This window comes from Phragmites australis, chromosome 23, assembly GCF_958298935.1.
Source record: "Phragmites australis chromosome 23, lpPhrAust1.1, whole genome shotgun sequence".
In the NCBI taxonomy this organism is placed as follows: domain Eukaryota; kingdom Viridiplantae; phylum Streptophyta; class Magnoliopsida; order Poales; family Poaceae; genus Phragmites; species Phragmites australis.
Window position 1 is genome coordinate 4,956,421 of NC_084943.1, and position 18,364 is coordinate 4,974,784.

The 18,364-nt window shown below is 42.1% G+C and overlaps 1 protein-coding gene across 1 annotated transcript; it reads left to right on the top strand.

Annotated features, from left to right (window-relative positions):
* Window positions 1-3,954: 3,954 nt before the first annotated feature.
* LOC133906133 (exocyst complex component 5-like) lies at window positions 3,955-18,035 on the top strand. Its single transcript, XM_062347925.1, has 24 exons — window positions 3,955-4,116; window positions 4,206-4,403; window positions 4,553-4,627; window positions 7,717-7,818; window positions 7,958-8,008; window positions 8,123-8,228; window positions 8,742-8,855; window positions 8,930-9,021; window positions 9,713-9,881; window positions 9,976-10,052; window positions 10,146-10,244; window positions 10,355-10,445; window positions 11,695-11,780; window positions 11,855-12,031; window positions 12,417-12,470; window positions 12,550-12,678; window positions 12,790-12,882; window positions 12,972-13,118; window positions 13,301-13,398; window positions 13,468-13,552; window positions 16,813-16,871; window positions 17,339-17,437; window positions 17,517-17,600; window positions 17,695-18,035. The coding sequence occupies exons 1-24, from the start codon at window positions 4,054-4,056 to the stop codon at window positions 17,765-17,767; spliced, it is 2,421 nt and encodes an 806-aa protein (XP_062203909.1). The 5' UTR covers window positions 3,955-4,053; the 3' UTR covers window positions 17,768-18,035.
* The last annotated feature ends 329 nt before the right edge of the window (window positions 18,036-18,364 follow it).

An 18,364-nucleotide genomic window follows, 5' to 3' on the forward strand; every position in this document is an offset into this window, starting at 1 on the left:
CTAGGAATGTCTCTCTCTGGATCTCTTCTGTTACAAGGTTTTTTGTTTAAGTCTAGAGCTTCAGTCTTGCTTCGAGCTTGGTGAACCTCTGCTCCGCTTCTCGGACTTGTGTGCTGTATGCTTCGGCTTGTTCCAACTTGTCCCCGTCTAAGGCCTCTACTTTAGCTTGTTAGGCTTGTTTCTCTCCGGAGCGCACCCTCCTTTTATCTTGTTGGGGAGGCTTGGCGTGCCCAGAAAGGAGGGCACGAATTCTCATAAGGCATAAATGGAAAATAACCATCATAGGGCTGCAGTTTGATGTTACAGGAGGTTGAAAATACGCCCTCGACCGGTCCTATCGCTCATTATGCCAACTTTAGCAGGTGCAGGGGGGCTCACCGGGTAGCCACCGAACAACCCCGCATGTCCGCTCGGTCCGAGCTGGTCTGACACAGCAGGGGGCAGGCAATATGCCTCGAGCCTAGCAACGATATCTCCGAGCCATTTCTTTTATGGGCCCCGTAGGGTGACACGCGATGGGACCTGTCGTATTAAATGTCCCCACGCATTCCTGCCAGGTGGTGGCAGGGACTGGCGTACTCAGTGCGACAGTCGTGAGGAGAGTGGTTGGAAATGACAGGCCACGCTCCCTCTTAAATGCAGCATCGGACCTCTCACCAATTGACACCTCACCGCTGAGCCCTTGTGGGGTCCACCGGCAAAGGGCTTCTCAGGTCCTCAGGGAACTCTGGGTGCTCGGGGCCTACTGTACATAGCCCCGAGCACCCTCTCTTGAATATGTCTCTTCTCGGTCCTCGGGGAACTCCAGGTACTCGGGGACTACTGTTCATGGCCCCGAGCACCCCTCCCGGAACTATCTTCTCGGGTCCTCGGGAACTACGGGTACTCGGGGACCACTGTTCATGGCCCCGAGCAACCCTCCCGAAACTGTGTCTTCTCGGGTCCTCGGGGAACTACGGGTACTCGAGGACCACTGTTCATGGCCCCGAGCACCCCTCCCGGAACTGGGTCTTCTGGGGGCCTCGGGGAGATGGTCCCCGAGGGAAGGCGCCACGTGGCATTCTGCTGTCCTGGCCTCGGGACTCGGGGACCCCTGGTTCCCATGTCACCGACAGTCGCCTTTGACTACATCATCTTCACCATCCCCTTGATCAGCAACGATGTTGTTGTTTGGTTCGCTTGCACGTTATTCGTCGTGACTGGACCAACATGTGTAATCCTCGATAAAACCTCTCAGGATCAAGTGTGATTTGATTATGCTCGATTTGTCCTATAATTTCTGGTTCTTGCAGCCAGAATCTAGACAATATATTTCCTTTGTCTTCTTAGTCAAAACGTCAGTCTCGGTGGCTTCAATAAAAGCAGATAGTCCTTTGATGTATATTTCTCCATATCTTAACGCATCGTACATCCATGCTCTATCCATCTTTAACTTCAATCACAAAATTAGATACATAAATTAATTAATTAATAAGAAAATCATAATTAAAAAAGTTTTTTAAAAAAATGGAAAAATTAGGCATGTTATGATTATAATATGTCTACACAATTGAATCTACATTGGTCCAAATTTATGGCTCAAAACAATATGGATTCATTACTCTATCCCTCTACATCTAGATCTAGATCTAGATAAAAAAAAATCCCCATTCATGAGAAAACCTCCTAGAGACTAAAAAAACAACAATTGAAGCTATATTTTTGAAATATAATGCTAGAATCATGTGAATCTACATAGTTGAATCAACATTGCCACAAATTTAAGCTAATTCTAGGATCTAAATGACTAGAACTATGAGCATCTCTAGAACCTATTCAAACCCTAAATAAGCTATAAATCTAAATTAGACTTCAAAAAGATGCTAGCTAGGGATGTGATAATCTTAGCTTAGATGTCTCCTCCAAGGAATTGAAAAATTAAACCTTCCTCTTTGTTTTCAAATTTCGTTGCCGCCTTTTGAGACCTACTGTTTGAACAACAGTGAGCTCGGTCTGAACAGAGCTCTCCACGGACATGAACTATTTATGGAGATATTATCACATGCAGTTCATATCTTGAGTCAAGTCGGGAAGGACTTGTGCTCGCATTCGATTGTTATTTGATTCATGTGCAGGTATTGCTCGAAGGCGAACGTGGTTGATGACGGATCGACGAACTAAGTTCAGGGAGGAACTGAGGTTCGGCGACTAGGTTCAGGAGGAACTGAGGTCGTGGTGATCGAGGATGTCATGCGGGACGTTCGAGCTAAGAGAACAATGCATATGGGGACAAGGCTTCGCGATGGACGCTGGAGGCGATTTGATCCTGAGAGGACATGAAGACAAATTCTTGTTCGAGTCGGAGCAGACATAGGGGAGTCGTGTGGTGGTTGGACTTAAGACAAGAGTTAGTGTCGGAGACGGACTCTGAGTTGGTTACATATATGCATGTATGCACGGGAGATGTGCATGCATGATTACGTAAGAATTGTTGGCTAATTAGCTTAATTAACAGAAGTTGTTTATCCTCTTGTGATTAGAGGAGAATAGAGATCAGATTGAATATGAGAGTGAGTTGTAGTTCGATTCGATCATGTTTGTGCGTGTGGCTACCCTATAAATATAGAAAGAGGCGTAGAACGCAGTGGAGAGATAGAGAAACTCGAGAGAGAGCTGTTTTAGGATTTCGTGGAAATCCTTGTTGGATGCTTTAGAAAGGTATCTTGTAAACTCATCTATGCAATGAAAATCAAGTTTCTTAAATTGATGAGTTGTTGATTCAGAATTTTCTCTATGTTTGTATTCTGCATGTTTGGTTTTGATTTTCGATTAGTCTCGTGCTTTTATTAAGTTTCATCTTGGTTTAATCCATCCAAAATCTTGCTAGAATATCTAGTGTTTGATCTGAGAAAATTTTGAGTGGATTTGGTTTGTTCTCGAGTAGGTTTTTTTGTCAACTCGACTAAGTTTTGATTTACTCAATACTGGTTGATACAGTCTGCTTTGACCAGAAATAACTTTTGATCCACATATCCGATTTACTCGATACTTATTAGGTTAGTTTCGTATTTGAATCTAGTTTCTGCTGATTAAATTTGAGAGCAATCCGACCAATAGATTTTTCTCTACATCGTTTTTACTAGAGTGTGTATAATCTATTTCGAGTGGAATACCGAGTATAAATCGAGTTTCGATTTGGGTGAGCTAATCTTTGAATTTGGTTTCCGCAATCATTCACCCCCTCTGATTGAGTATTTTGCGCGTATTCGAACATATAGTTTTTTATGTGAACTACCTATGATAATAGAGCTATTTCTACAAATAGTTCACATAAGAGACCGCATATGGAAATAAATTTTCACAAACGATTCAAAACCGCATGGCCCCTTGCCTACTATTGAGATGATTTATTATATGAACCGTCTGTAGAAGTGAATATTAGGTATCAAAATACAAGTGGAAATAGTAATATTTCTAAACGGAGGGAGTAACATTTATATCATCCGGCGTTTGTGCGAAAATCTAACTGACTTTAGCCATTGATGCAATTTTAAACGTTTTTGCTAGTGACCCGACACGCGTAAGCAGGCTCAACCTGTGCTACAACACTACTCCACAAACATTGTTTTGCCACATCATAAACTTTCCATTATACGCTTTACTCTTTTTTCTCTCGTTTGCACATCATAAATTTTCCATGAGGAGAGAGAGAAATGAAATCCAGTCAAATGAGGTAAAATCTATGTCCTAGATCCGTTCCGTTCTCCTCCCCTTCCACCAGTTCCAGCCGCGGCCTCCGTCCCGTGCCGTACTTCCGTTCCGTTCAGCGTTTCTCGTTCCGTCCACCCGGGGCATTTGATTTTTTCTTCCGCCTGTTATTGAGCCTACTATCGTAGAGTTACAAAGACTTATTCCTTATTTTTAATAAGGAATTACCACAGAGTGGTAAAAAGTTAAAAATTTCGGTTCAGATCGAACAAACGGAAGGGACACCGCCGGCATTCCATAACGGCTAGCCTCGGAGAAGAGAACCGAAGGGAAGGGAAGACCCCAGATCTCCGCCCGCCGGCAGCCATGCCATCGGACGCCGACTCCGCCGCCGCGCTCCCCCTCACCCTCGACCTCGAGGACTTCAAGGTAGGCGCTCCCCCTCCTCCGATACGGTGCGGTGGTCTCCGCCGCGATTTGGTCTCACCGTGGCGGTTGTGTGCGTGCGTGCGGTGCAGGGGGACTTCTCCTTTGACGCGCTGTTCGGGGGCCTGGTGGACGAGCTACTCCCGGAGTACCGCGGGGACGACGACGCCGCGCCAGCGCCGCCGCCGCCGCCCGTGCTCGGGGCAGCCCCGCCCGTCTTCCCAGCCGTTGACGAGCTGCTAGGTCTCTTCAAGCACTCGTGCAAGGAGCTTGTCGACCTCCGCAGGCAGGTCCGTCACGTCCCCGCCCGCTCCTGCCTGTTGCGCTGAATGCAGACCGCGGTCTCCATGCCACGGCCTGCCTGTCTGACTGAATGAGTGCGTGGTTCCTTGGTGATGTTGACCTGACGGTGCTATGTTTTGTGGTTTTTGGTTGACAGATTGATAAGAGGCTCCAGAATCTGAAGAAGGAGGTGGCCGTGCAGGACGCCAAGCATCGAAAGACCCTCGGGGAGGTGAGTTAGTATGCTTGCAGGGTTTTCTATTTGTTGATTAGTGCTGTGGATATTGTTCTAGGAAAATAATTAATGCTAAGTAAATGAATAAGTGTATATGCAAACTAGAAAGAGCCATATAAAACCTATTGCTCAGAAAGAAAAACACAAATTGCTTTCAATTACAGATATAGATGACAGCGTGCAGACCCACTGGAGGTTCACATTTATGTGTTGCTTCTTCCCTTTGCTATTAATCTTCTCCGCGATGAAAATCACCATTTTCAATTTAGGACATGCCACCATGAATTCAGACACCCAGTATGTGGGTGGGTAAGGGGAGAACCTTATGTTTTCCATTGGTTAAGATTGATCTTCATGTTCTTCTTTTTAAGATCCATATAATCTATGCGATCCATGTGCACTGTTGTGCGTTCCAAGTGTACTGTTTCAATTGCCCAATCAAATTCAATAATTCATACACATTTGAAGTTTGGGAATGCATATACTTCTGTTACCCATACATATTCTTTCTTTTCTCATTTCGGACCCCTAGGTAAGAGAATATGGTAAGCTCTCGAGAACAATTTGACGCACAATCTCTGTTCATCCCTTTCCCCAAAGGAAGGAAAATCCATGAACTGACCGCAGACTGAACCATACCCCAGTTCAGTAAGTCGCATTAACTGTCCACCTTGCTGGTTCAGGAGTAATGTTATTTCTTTTTTTTAAATGATCAGGAGCCCTGTCATTCTCTAATGAAATAGATGACACCTGAGTCAGTTCTAGCCTTCTAGGACTTGTTCCTTCTATTCTTTTTCCTTAAACCCTATTCTTTTAACTTCAAGATCAAAGATCCAAGCAGAAAGGGGATAACTCCAATTTTAAGTTTCCTGTAGCCACATCTCGTGGCACTACAGGAACCTTTGTGGGATTCCAACCAATCACCTTTTTTAAAGACTTTTGGAAGATTTATATCATTTTTAGAGTTACAACAAAAACTTTTTTGTTTCTAAAACTGAAATGATAGCATTGAGTATTACATTATTACTGTATCATTCCTATCTGCAATATGTTACAAAGTGACACCTTTGAAGTAACTAGTCAGAGTGCACGTGGAACGTCGCTGAAAAGTAAATCTTAATATAGTATTGTTTAAGATTGTTTAAATATTCACAAATTTTTTAAATCCACTATATTTTTGGATAGCCATTGAATTTTCATCATTTCGGGAATGCTCCTGTTGTACTGAGGAAATCATATTACCATCGCAATTTTTGATAATTGTAACAAGCAAACTACTTTGTTTATCATTTTTGAAGCAGCAATCTATTTGTCTTGTGAGTAATCCGCCAAATGCTTGCAGCCTTCAGTTTGGCTGCTGCACCTAAATTCTACTTCTCTGATCCCAAATATATGTCCATTAGGACATTGACATAATATCTATTAAAATATATTATTTAAAATAGAAAGAGTTATATATTATGAATGTATTTTTCATGATGAATCTAGTAACATCAACCTTATGTTGTCAATCTATATGATTTTTTAGCTATTGATAGTCAAAGCTAAAAAAGTTTGACTTAGGACAAACCTAAATGGACTTATATTTGGGATCAGAGGGAGTAGATCATCATTAACTTCCCCCATATTTTCAAATAAGAATTGGCTACTTGGTTGATTGATTTTGTCTTTCATTACTGCAGCAAACATAAAGTGCAGAGAAGCCAGGGGAGGGGAAAACACTTCCCCTCTCTCCAACTGCATCATTCCAATATTGTCGATTTTGGTTGCCATAGTGCTTTGTTACTCGGTGTTGCTTTGCTTTGGCGTGAGATCCTCTTTGACCTCGATGTATATTCCACATGGTTGTTATGGCGGCGTGGTGAGACGCGGAGACCCACTACCTTCACAACTTTACAGCGGCATGGCGCGTGGCGTGACGACACCATACACACGTGACGAATACACGCATTATAATCTAGAATATTAGCAAATTATAGTCTACACAACAGCTTGAGCTCGTGCTACTGGCCTACTGCTAGTCAACATAACAGAACTTGAGCTTACTTAGTGCTAGTGCCTACGACTAAATGCTATGTGCATGTGCGACTAGTCCAACAAGTCAGAGGGAAGCAACAGCTGCCATACCAACCCAAATACTCTCACGTAGAAGAGAGTAGTAGTACTAGTGCACAGTATAGAGAGTGGGAGGCACCCATGCCTTGAACAGTGCCACTGCTAGCCCATGCCTTGTTGTCCCCCTCCTCCCTCCACACTCACGCTTTCACACAGACCACAGAGAGAGTGGTAGGATGACAACAGTCCCTTCTTCATCCCATTTCTCTTGTTTGACATGAGCACGACCACATCAGCTCTCTCTCTCTCTCTCCATGCGACCTTAAGGCAACTCCTGGGCGACGGCTGCTGTAGATCTGGACTCTGGAGGTCTGCGCCAGCCACCGGGGATGGAGAGGCGGCGGTCGGCGGCAGACGACTACCGGCGACGGCTGCTGCAGGTCTAAACTCTGGAGAGCAGCAGACGACGACCACTGGCGGTAGGGAGGGGAGGTCTGCACCGGCCACCGGGGATGGAGAGGCGGCGGTCGGCGGCAGAAGGCTACCAGTTCGCGCCATACCCGCTTGCGCCGTGGCGTCGGCGTGGCGAGAGCCAGAAAACCGCCACGCCGATATGGCGACGCCATGACAACTATGATATTCCACTGCTAGAGTTGTCGCAGTTAATCCATCAGACCATCGATTTGTCATCCCCAGATGCTTACAAGTCTATAGCTAGTACCACCCAAGGCAATATTTGTGAGTTTTGTAAATGCTGTCGCCTCTTGAGTGGTTTTCTGCTGTTTCGTGCAGCAAGCTAGTGACAGGGAACAACTTCTCGCTTTCTAAGGGTTAAATGGTCAAGAACTCAAGATACATTAATTCAAATAGGCCACATGTCTTAATGAAATTCAACCTAGAATGACCATTGAAATTAATTTCAAGATGACCCACCTCTTGGTTAGGAAACTCTTTATTACAATTTTACAAATGATGTTGAATTGGTGGTTCTTGTTTCTTTTTTATATTCATTGTTTTATTTTTCTCTCCAGCTTGAGAAAGGTGTGGATGGACTATTTGATAGCTTTGCTAGGTTGGATTCCCGCATATCCAGTGTTGGTCAAACAGCTGCGAAAATTGGTGACCATTTACAGGTAATTTTCTCATGCAGTATCGATACCTGTAATTATTATACATATTCGCTGACTGTGAGCTTGTGACTTTACTCTGGTTTGGTTATTTTTGTTGCTTTTCTCCAGTTTGGTTTTATATTTAACATCTACTTCTTGTCAGAGTGCAGAATCTCAGAGGGAAACTGCTAGCCAGACAATATATCTTATCAAGGTAACATACTTGTTTTAGTTTGACGCTAGTATGTAAGTTGTTACTATTGTTCCTTGTGATGATATTTTTGCATGACCTCATTTTAACTGAAATTGAAATATGCTTATATTGCAGTATCTGATGGAGTTCAACAGCACACCTGGGGACCTTATGGAACTTTCTCCATTATTTTCTGATGACAGTCGTGTTGCTGAGGCTGCTTCAATTGCACAGAAATTGCGTAAGCTCTAAATGGTTTTTGTGTTATACCATCAACTGAATGATTTACAAACTGTTTCTTTATGTCTATAAGCTAGACATATTCTTACGCTGTGTTTCATTCTTTCCTTCTGTTGGTTAGCACTCATTTACTTGATCAATAATTTGTAGGTAAACACCATGCAAAGTTGACATATGTACGGAACTAAATTCCATTTCTCAATTTGTTCATAGCTTTTTTATATGGTAAATTCTACCATGAAACTATTCTCCTACTTCTGGTGGGCATTAATTATACAAGTGAGGTGCAGTCAAAGTCCAGCACAAATGTATTGAATATACTAAATCTTGGAAATATATTGTTTTAGCAGCATATGTGGGCATTTTATAATATCTAAGCAGAACTCTTTCAAGTTTTAACTAGTAGTATTAGGATTTTTTTTTTCCACTCCAACATGCTGATGATGAACTCTCATGCATTTGCATATTTATGCATAATTTGTTGCTCAAGTTGTTGCTTACTTTGATAATGTAGGATCATTTGCCGAGGAGGATGTTGGTAGACATGGTGTAACATCAGCTGTAGGTTCTGCTAATGCAAGCCGTGGTTTGGAGGTTGCTGTTGCGAATCTGCAAGAATATTGTAATGGTCAGTTTGCTCACTTTCACCTTGCTGTAGCAATTCTGTATGTGTCTGGTTATGAATGTTTATTTTCTATGCAGAGTTGGAGAATCGATTGTTAGCTCGGTTTGATGCTGCATCACAGAGACGAGAGTTGTCTACAATGGCACAATGTGCTAAAATATTGTTGCAGGTGTGCATTTTATGCAAACAACATGGCAGTGTCATGCTCAGAATACCTGATTAAAGGAAAAGATTCTTATGGCATACATTTTAGTTGTACTCCATGAATTTTAGCATAGATGGAAAAAATACCTGGTTCATATTTTGCAGTTGAGTTCTAGGACCATCAGAGAATGTTAAAGTTATGACCCACTTTTTTTTTGAAATTGTTGGGTTAGCATTTCTTCGAACTGCAAAGTACAACATACAAGATGTAACTGCAAATCTGGGTCTGATACTTTTAGTGGCCTAACACATTTATATGATGGCAAGCTAGGACTTGTCAGTTAGAAAATGGGAGCTTTTGTGCAAGACAGAAGGGGAAGAATTGTGTTTGGGCCTGTATTTGTAGCTTAGGCATCTTTGCTTATCAGATATGTCTTAAATGTTAATTGGATAAATAAAACTAAATTATAAACCTCTGCAAACTCATGAGCCACGTAAGTTAATCTCAATGGTGCAACTTTTGTGGAAAGGAACTTAAGCTTGTTAGTTAAGTCTGAATATATTCTGGCTGTTATGTCCTGGTTAAGCTTTTGTCCCCCTGTTAAGTCTAAGGGTAGGTGCTAGACCATACAGTTATATAGTACTATTTAATCGTCTCTATATTATTCAAGTGTTTACTTGACTTTCATAAATTTTTCATGGTACATTGGTTACAGTTCAATCGAGGAACCAGTGCTATGCAACACTATGTTGCAACACGACCAATGTTTATTGATGTGGAAATTATGAACACTGATATTCAAGTTGTTCTTGGCGACGAGGGGCTGCAAGCTGACTCTAATAGCATCGCAGATGGTCTCTCTACATTGTACAAGGAAATTGCAGGTATTGATAAGCTATATTCTTGACAACCTTTTTTAGAACCTATACTTTCATAATTTTTACTTTTAGTACTCTGATATATCCTACTGCTGTTCAGAAACTGTGAGGAAAGAGGCAACTACAATAATGGCTGTCTTTCCTTCTCCAAATGAGGTCATGGCAATTCTTGTGCAGGCATGTTTTTTTAAATGATCCTCTAAATCTGTGTGGTCACTATGATTTATAAAAGAGATAGATTAAGTAAGACTATTGTACTTTGCTTTTCAGCGAGTGCTAGAACAAAGGGTGACAACAATTCTTGATAGACTTCTGATAAAGCCCTCTCTTGCTAGCTTGCCTCCTCTTGAGGAAGGAGGCCTTCTACAAGTAAGTGCTGTGCTCTATAATACTTTCATTGTAGCCTTTTGACAACCTGTCATGCGAACATATAAGTGATGTGCTCTATGGTACTTGCTGATGTCAAATTAAAATGGCAGTATCTAAGGGTTCTGACAGTTGCATACGACAAGACAAAAGAACTTGCTAAGGAATTGCAGTCTGTTGGTTGTGGGGATTTGGACATAGAAGGTATCTTGTGTTGCATACAATTTTTCTTTTGTATTTCTTTTCCTCGAACTGGCAGGAGAGCTGCCCGTCATTATATTAAGATAGGAAAAAAGGGTTCATACAAAAACTTAAAAACAAGAAAAACAGAAAAAGAGGAATACATGGGCCAACGGGTCCAGCAAGCCAAGCAAAAAGCGCCAGCCACACCACTCAAAATCAGGTGGTCAGACCAGTTGTAGAAGAACTGCCGCGGCCCACAGATCGACCACATCCCAGATATCCTGCTCCAACCTGGGAACCTCAGGGCTGCGACCGTCAAACACACAAGAGTTCCTGTGCTTCCAAATCAACCAAGCGACCAGGATAATGAGAGAGTTGATGCTCCTCCTCCGCTCTTTAGGCACCAAACCCACAGCACCCTCCCACCACTCACAGAAGCATACATCCGAAGGCTGGGGGGTTATGAATGGAAGACCCACACGACCGAGGATGATGAACCAAACCTAATGTGAGAACACGCACGAGGTGAGAAGCTGTTGAACTGTTTCATCTTCCTGGTAGCAGAGAGGGCAGTGAGCTGGGTGTGGTAGGCCATGACGGGCGAGCCTATCGGCACTCCAACAACGATTCGGTGCCACCAATCAAATGAAAAACTTGCACCTAAGCGGAGCCTGGGACTTCCAAATGTGCTTCCAAGGCTCAAAGTTAGTGCTGCCCATGAAGTACATTCTGTAAGCGGACCATGCCGAATATTGTCCTGAAGACGAATTAGCTCAAGTATGTACATCCTGGAATCCTTGCTGCAGAACCAATTCCTCCACCATGTCCTAGACTTGCAAATACTCAACAATGGCTTGAACCGACAGCGAACCTTTGTATTTTGTTGTTCCATAATGTATATTGATGTTACTTTTGATCCTTGTGTATTGTGTATAGGAATAGTGCTACTTTTGATCCTTGACTGAACTAGTTCTGTTTTGTATAATGGATCTGAACAACGGTTGATATATTAGATAATACATGCATGTAGCATTATTAGAATATTAAAACTTTATTTTCATATTAGTAGCATGATTAACAATTTCTAATTTCTATTACTTTTTCTGACATAGTAGTAAAGTAGTATTTTTGTTTGAATTGCCTATTGGTTCACCTACTTAAGTGGTTCAATTCATGGCTCTTACTACCATTCCTTGATTCCATCACATTTGTAATGCAGTTGCAGGTCTGTTGATTGACATTATGATTTCCTCTTTTGTCTTTCTTTTAGGTCTCACTGAATCCATATATGTTGCACACAAAGACGAGTACACAGAATTTGAGCAGGCATCACTCAGACAGCTATATCAATCAAAGGTTATATTTCTTTGCATTTTATAAAATGTAATCATTTCAAGTACCTTATTTTGTAAAATTGAGCTGCTGTGCAGATGGCTGAACTGAGAGCTGAGGCCAAGCAACAATCTGAGTCAACTGGTTCAATCGGACGTGCAAAAGGAGCATCTTTGACAACATCACCACAGCAGCAGATATCTGTTACTGTAGTAACGGAATTTGTTCGCTGGAATGAGGAAGCCATATCCAGATGCACACTGTTGTTTTCTCAGGTTGAATTAATCTACTTAGCTATTTCTTTCCCCATTCATTACTTATGCTTATGTATAGTGATTTCTTATGCTTGATGATTTCATTTAGAGCTTATTTGCTGATTCTAACTCTATCACCAGGTCAAAAGATTCTGTATTTGTTAAAATTTGAAAATCTTGTGTGATAACTGATAAATAGGTGTCACCAGCATGAATAAACATGTTATTTAAAGTTCAGAAGGCCCTTCACTCTTCCTGTCATCAACTGCTATTTTTTCCTTAAAAAAATCCAAAAGTTTTGAGAGTGTCCCAAAATATTATTTTCTGATATGTAAAATTGTTAATAATCAATTTATCATGTCAACTGCTGTTCTGACTATACTAATTGAAGTAATATCTTTTGCAGCCTACTACTGTTGCAGCTAATGTCAGATCCATATTTGCATGCTTGCTTGATCAAGTAAGTAAAGAGCCATGAACCATAAAATATGGAATATAGAAATTAATGCCTGTGGGATGACAATGTTTTGTTGCTATAGGTGAGCCAATATCTAACCGAAGGGCTTGATCGTGCTAGAGAGAGTTTAAATGAGGCTGCAGCTTTGCGGGATAGATTTGTCATCGGGACAAGTGTTAGTAGAAGAGTGGCTGCTGCTGCTGCTTCTGCGGTAAGTCTTCTGTCCTGTTCTTCAGTGTACTGTTCATTTTTGGCATTCAAACACAGTTTTTCTAAATTTGTCATGGTATGGGAGATTTAGCTAGATTTGAAATTTATGCAGGCAGAAGCAGCAGCTGCTGCTGGTGAGAGTAGCTTTAGATCCTTCATGATTGCCGTGCAGCGTTGTGTCAGTAGTGTAGCTATTCTTCAGCAGGTAATCTGTGTGGATAACTAGTCCTAAACTTGCAACCTAGGCTCTTAGGAAATGAATCATACCTGAATTTCTTCGTTTCCTCTCTGTAGTACTTCTCAAATACCATATCTCGGCTCCTGCTGCCTGTCGATGGTGCTCACCCATCTGCTTGTGAAGATATGGGATCAGCAGTGTCAGTGGTCGAGGCTGCTGCTCACAAAGGACTGTTACAATGTATTGATACTGTCATGTCTGAGGTGTGCACATTTTCTCCTTTCCTTTCCTTTCCTTTCCTTACATAAATTCATGGGACCACATTATTTGCTGTTTCTGTGTCTTATTACTCAATGATTGAATCACATAAGTCACTTTTCGTGTCACTAGCCATTCTGAATATTTGCTGATGCATAGGCTTGATGCTTCTGGCTTGGCCTTGTAGGTCGAAAGATTGTTGTCTTCGGAACAGAAGGCTACAGATTATCGGTCACCGGATGATGGAGCTGCACCAGATCATCGGCCAACTAATGCTTGCATAAGGTGATCTTTTCTATGATTTATGTTTAGCATGGTCCGATATAAATAACTTATGGTTGTCGGTTATTTCAGAATTGTTGCCTATCTCTCTCGTGTTCTTGAGGTTGCATTCAGTGCCCTAGAAGGTCTCAACAAACAGTCCTTTTTGACTGAGCTGGTATGTTACTAATAGTGGAAGTTTATTTTCAGATTTTCTCTTTTCCGGGTGAGCTATAGATATGCAAGCAACAGGGTTATGAAAATTTATATCCTACAAGACACATGGGAAACAAACCATTTTTGCACTTTTGCACAGTGATCATGCAAAATATCTGTTATTCCTTTTCACGACTGCACAACAATGCTTCTTTTTGTCATTAGGTCCACTGTATGTATTTTGATGCAAGTAGGAAAAGGCTCATCTTAGTTACAAGATTGCCAGCTTCACATTCCATCCACCAGTCACCTTATTGGATTTATGTTTGGTACAAAAGATATAGAGTAACAGTAAACTGCACTGCAAGTCCCTAAGCTTGCACGAGTGGCTCAAGTAGATCTATGAATTTGGAAACCAGATATTTAGGTCCCCAAACTTGTACAAGTGGTTAAAGTATATTGATGCAGCATAGACATGGCAACACCCCTCCTTTAGATGGCAAACAGCGTGGTGCTTTGTGTGGCCTTTTATGGCCGATATCCACTTTGCCAGCCTGCTCATGTATTGCAACGAGCAGTTCCTCACCGCGCTCTCTTCAGCAAACAGAGGAAGCAGTTTGCCTTGTTCGGTCTGTCGTGCCAGTGCACTGCAACAACTGTTGAAAATGGGATCAACTTGCTTAGCTTGCCTCATCTCCTTCCTCAGTCCAACTAAGAGCAGAAAGATGGTGATGTGGCTGTTAATGTTTGCAAACTTATATACATGATCCAATCCCTGCCAATAAATCGTCCGAGATTACAAAAAAATTCTCATAATTCACGAAGCCAGTTAATGTTTTTGAACGTTCTACCCCAAGTTTCTAATGTTCTTCCTCACCCAATGATCCAAACTGCCTCCCCACTGAAAGAGACCAAAGAATAAAGCTGTATGTGATGCCTGACAGCTGCTCTTCAAAATTCTGCTCTCCTGCTTAGTCCTCTCCGTTCTTGACTCTTGACTCATTTGACTGGCAACCACTTAGACCATAGACCTCAATTTCCTCAAGAACCGGGGAGCAGAAACGTTGGTGGCATGCTTGGCAGTGGCATGTCCCGAGTGTCACTGGGAAGGACGCACACACTGTCGACGGTGGGAGATGAGGTTGCATGTGTTCCACCGATTATTGGTGTGCTCCATCAACTGCTTGCATACCTGATACGGCCATGAACTAGTGTTACCGGGACATGGTTGCGGGTGTCTAATTCGGAAAACCTTAGAAAATAGGATTCAGGGATTCGTCTAATATATATCATTTTTTAAATAGAGAAAAGATAAGATGGAAAGAAAAAAAGAAAAAAAATAGGGCTACCACTGTCCTGACCACCAAACAAGACCACAAAACCACTCTAACCCTAGCGCAGCCCACGTTTCTTTCTAACCCTAGCCCATCCAGCCAATCCCGTCTCCTCCCCATCCGCAGGCAGCAGCCTCCCCTTCAGCCCTCCTCCACCCCAGCAGGCAGCAGCCTCCTCTCCGGCCCAACCCCCCGCCTCCCCTCCCCTCCCTAACCGCCTCTGCCTCTCTTCCCCTGCCACCGCCGCCACCTCCTCTCCTCCCTTACTGCCGCCACCTTCACCTCTCGTTCGATACGGCTAGACGTGTCCGAACCGCATCGCACCGCGTCGGACGCGAGTCGCGCGGATACGTGTCGACTCGCCAAAAAAATTCTGGACACACACGTCGCTGTAACACTGCCATGAACATGGCCAAGCTGCTGAGCATGTCAAACTGATCTACATGGAGTCGATGCCAGAGTCAAGTTCCAAGCACTATTTGTTTAGGGAGTTTCACGTACAAGCAAGGAAGTCTAGCTCCTTTGATCAGCATGTGCAACAAAATCAAGTCCGAGAGAAGTCCTTTTGGAATGCAACCATGAGGGATATTCTTCGAGATAAAGAAGGGAACAAATTAAGAGATAAGAGATATTTCCTATTTCTTTTTTTACCATGCAAAGAAAAGGACCACAATTTGGAATATGGGTTTCCTTTTTGTTTGAGTCCTATTTCTTTTTTACCATGCAAAGAAAAGGACCACAATTTGGAATTAAGGTTTGAAGTTGAATCAGATTCAGCTAGACATACCCTGAATAAAAGTTCCATCTTACTCGCATACGGGTCCGTTTGGGGTGTATGAGTACTCGTTGGAAAGCTTATTCCGAGTACCCTCCCAAGGATCTTGGCCCACGCTCAGATTCATTGCAAGCGAGTCACAATGTGCGTTGCAAAACAGTCCGAACCAGTTAAATTTAGGGGTCCTAGAGTTGTATTGGAGTCAGAGTTGTAAAGTTTCTGCATGCACTATAAAACAAAAGGGCCACGCCCATTTAAGAGGCAGAGTTGATTATGAAGAAATAGACCATGTCATGTGTGTTTCGGCTAAGCGCCGTGAGGGTACATCCCTGTTATCGAGTTTGCAGGTTCTTGTTAAAAACTTTGCATCCACCGAGCAAAATTGCGTGTGTTTGTTCTTAGTGTGCGGATCAAGTTGGGTCGTGTGCTGAATCCTTGTGATTCTTCCTCCTAGTTTGTGTTTAGTCTAGATCACAGGTTGGTGGTGTTTTTGGTACTGCATGCATCTGCTAATGTCGTGCTAGTTATCATATCCGTTCTTCACTGTTCACCGTGAAAGATCGGGCCATCAGACATTGATCAACCTCATCTCGAGGTCTGATCCTCATCAATACCTGTCAAGTATTCCACCTCATGTGTGCACACCAAGTCCAATGCACAGCTGCTGTCACTGCTCAGATCCTTGCACAGAACACTCACTGAGCACGAACTATTCGATGAGTGGCAGATGGCAGTGACTTGCCCGAGTCACACATGGATGCTCAGGCAGTGGAGGCAACAGTGGCGTGGTCTTAATAAACTAGACGTGTGCCACGTTGATGCCATTACATCATCTAATGCAATGTAAGAGCTATATGTCAGCAAACGAACCATGTTTGGACCTCATGAACTCACTTAGCATACTTATACAAGTTTGAGGAAACAAATACCTACTTTTGCAAGATTATGGACTTGCCTGAACCACCTCTGCAGGTTCAGGACCTACTATTCAATTTACAAAAAAAAAATATATATTAAAAGCAAAGACATGAAGTATTTGAGAAAACTGCTGCTTACATGTATGCTCTTGCTGATATTCATATTGGTAATGGTGATTGCTGGTTCTGATATTCTATACAATATTTTACTGACTTGTAAAATATGTACTTTAAATAACCTGAGCTGTGCCTTCAGGGAAATCGCTTGCATAAGGGGCTGCTTAATCATTGGCAGAAGTTCACATTTAGTCCCAGGTACGTTTCTATCATTTTAATAAAAAAATTTCTGCCTCATCTATTGACTTCTGATTCATGACTATATATCCGCAATGCAGTTTCTTTTTCAGTGCAGAACTTTGTTCCTCATGTGATGATTTGCATCCATCCTTTGTTGGCTCAATTTGAAGTAAATATGATATTAAATTCATCAAGTATCTGTATAAAACAATATATTGAGCATAAAAATTCAGTAAAAACCTTGAGTCGGTTGGATTACAACCTCCAAAAGTTTGCCTTCATTTGATTTTTGATGTATGGGAATCTGGTAACAAAATATAATATTTGATAATTAGATTCATAATGTAGTTCAAATTAAGAGACATTAAAATCAAGAACATGCGATGTAGTAATATGGCCATATGTAGAATTGTTGTGCATGCCAGCCAATACAAAGTGTTTATCTTGGCAGAGCGTTACTTTACAGTGCTGCTTGTCTTTTTTAGCGGTGGGCTGAGGTTGAAACGTGACATCACTGAATACGGGGACTTTGTTCGTAGCTTCAGTGCTCCATCCATAGATGAGAAGTTCGAACTTCTTGGAATGTAAGTTTCTTGTCTTCAGTTTTGTCTCGATGTTAGTGTCAACTTGTCGCTAATATTTATCTGTACTGTGTATTTGCAGCATGGCGAATGTCTTTATTGTTGCACCAGAAAGTTTAGCATCCTTGTTAGAAGGAACCCCCAGCATCCGGAAGGACGCCTTAAGGTTGTGGCTGCATAGAGCATTTATGAAGATTTCTACATTCAATCACGGTGTTTTAAGACTTGAAACTTATTTTGGGCTCTGAATTGCATTGCAGATTTATTCAGCTCAGGGATGACTATAAGACGGCAAAAATTGCTTCAATGCTTAACAGTATCATGTCCGAATAATCAGTACCTGAAGAGCATTATGTTTGAGCGGCAGACACTGTTGCCGCATATCTACGGTGCACAACTATCAAATGCTCCAGGGTTCCCCCAAATGATTTTGACAATTGATGTCACGTGTATAGCAGAGCTTCAGAATTCTGTTAATCCTATGGGTTCCTTTTCCTGTTTTTGGGGTTGCTCAGTTTGACTTGTACATGTGGTTCATCCAGGTCTATAAATAATTTGTACTTGTACAAGCATTATATAAAGTTGTATTTGCAAAACCGAATTTGTGGTCTCTACATGCAATCAGTCGCATCCTGAAATTGCCTGTTAATAGTTTCATGTTTATTAATTGTTGATCTTATGGAGGAGGGTATCAGTTGCGTCGCCTCTACTTGCCAAATGTTGGTCGCTACTCAGATTCTTTTGCAAGCTGCGCTTTCGGACCCCTTTGATTCTCATTCTAGGTGCAGTGTACTCCTTGATAACTGCTAAATATTATGGACACAGTAATGTGAGCGGCATTGCAAAAAGTTCTATGCTATACTCCAATTTTATCCAAGTTCCTTACAATAGTCCGGCTGTCAGGATGACCCTACAATGGAGTATGGATGT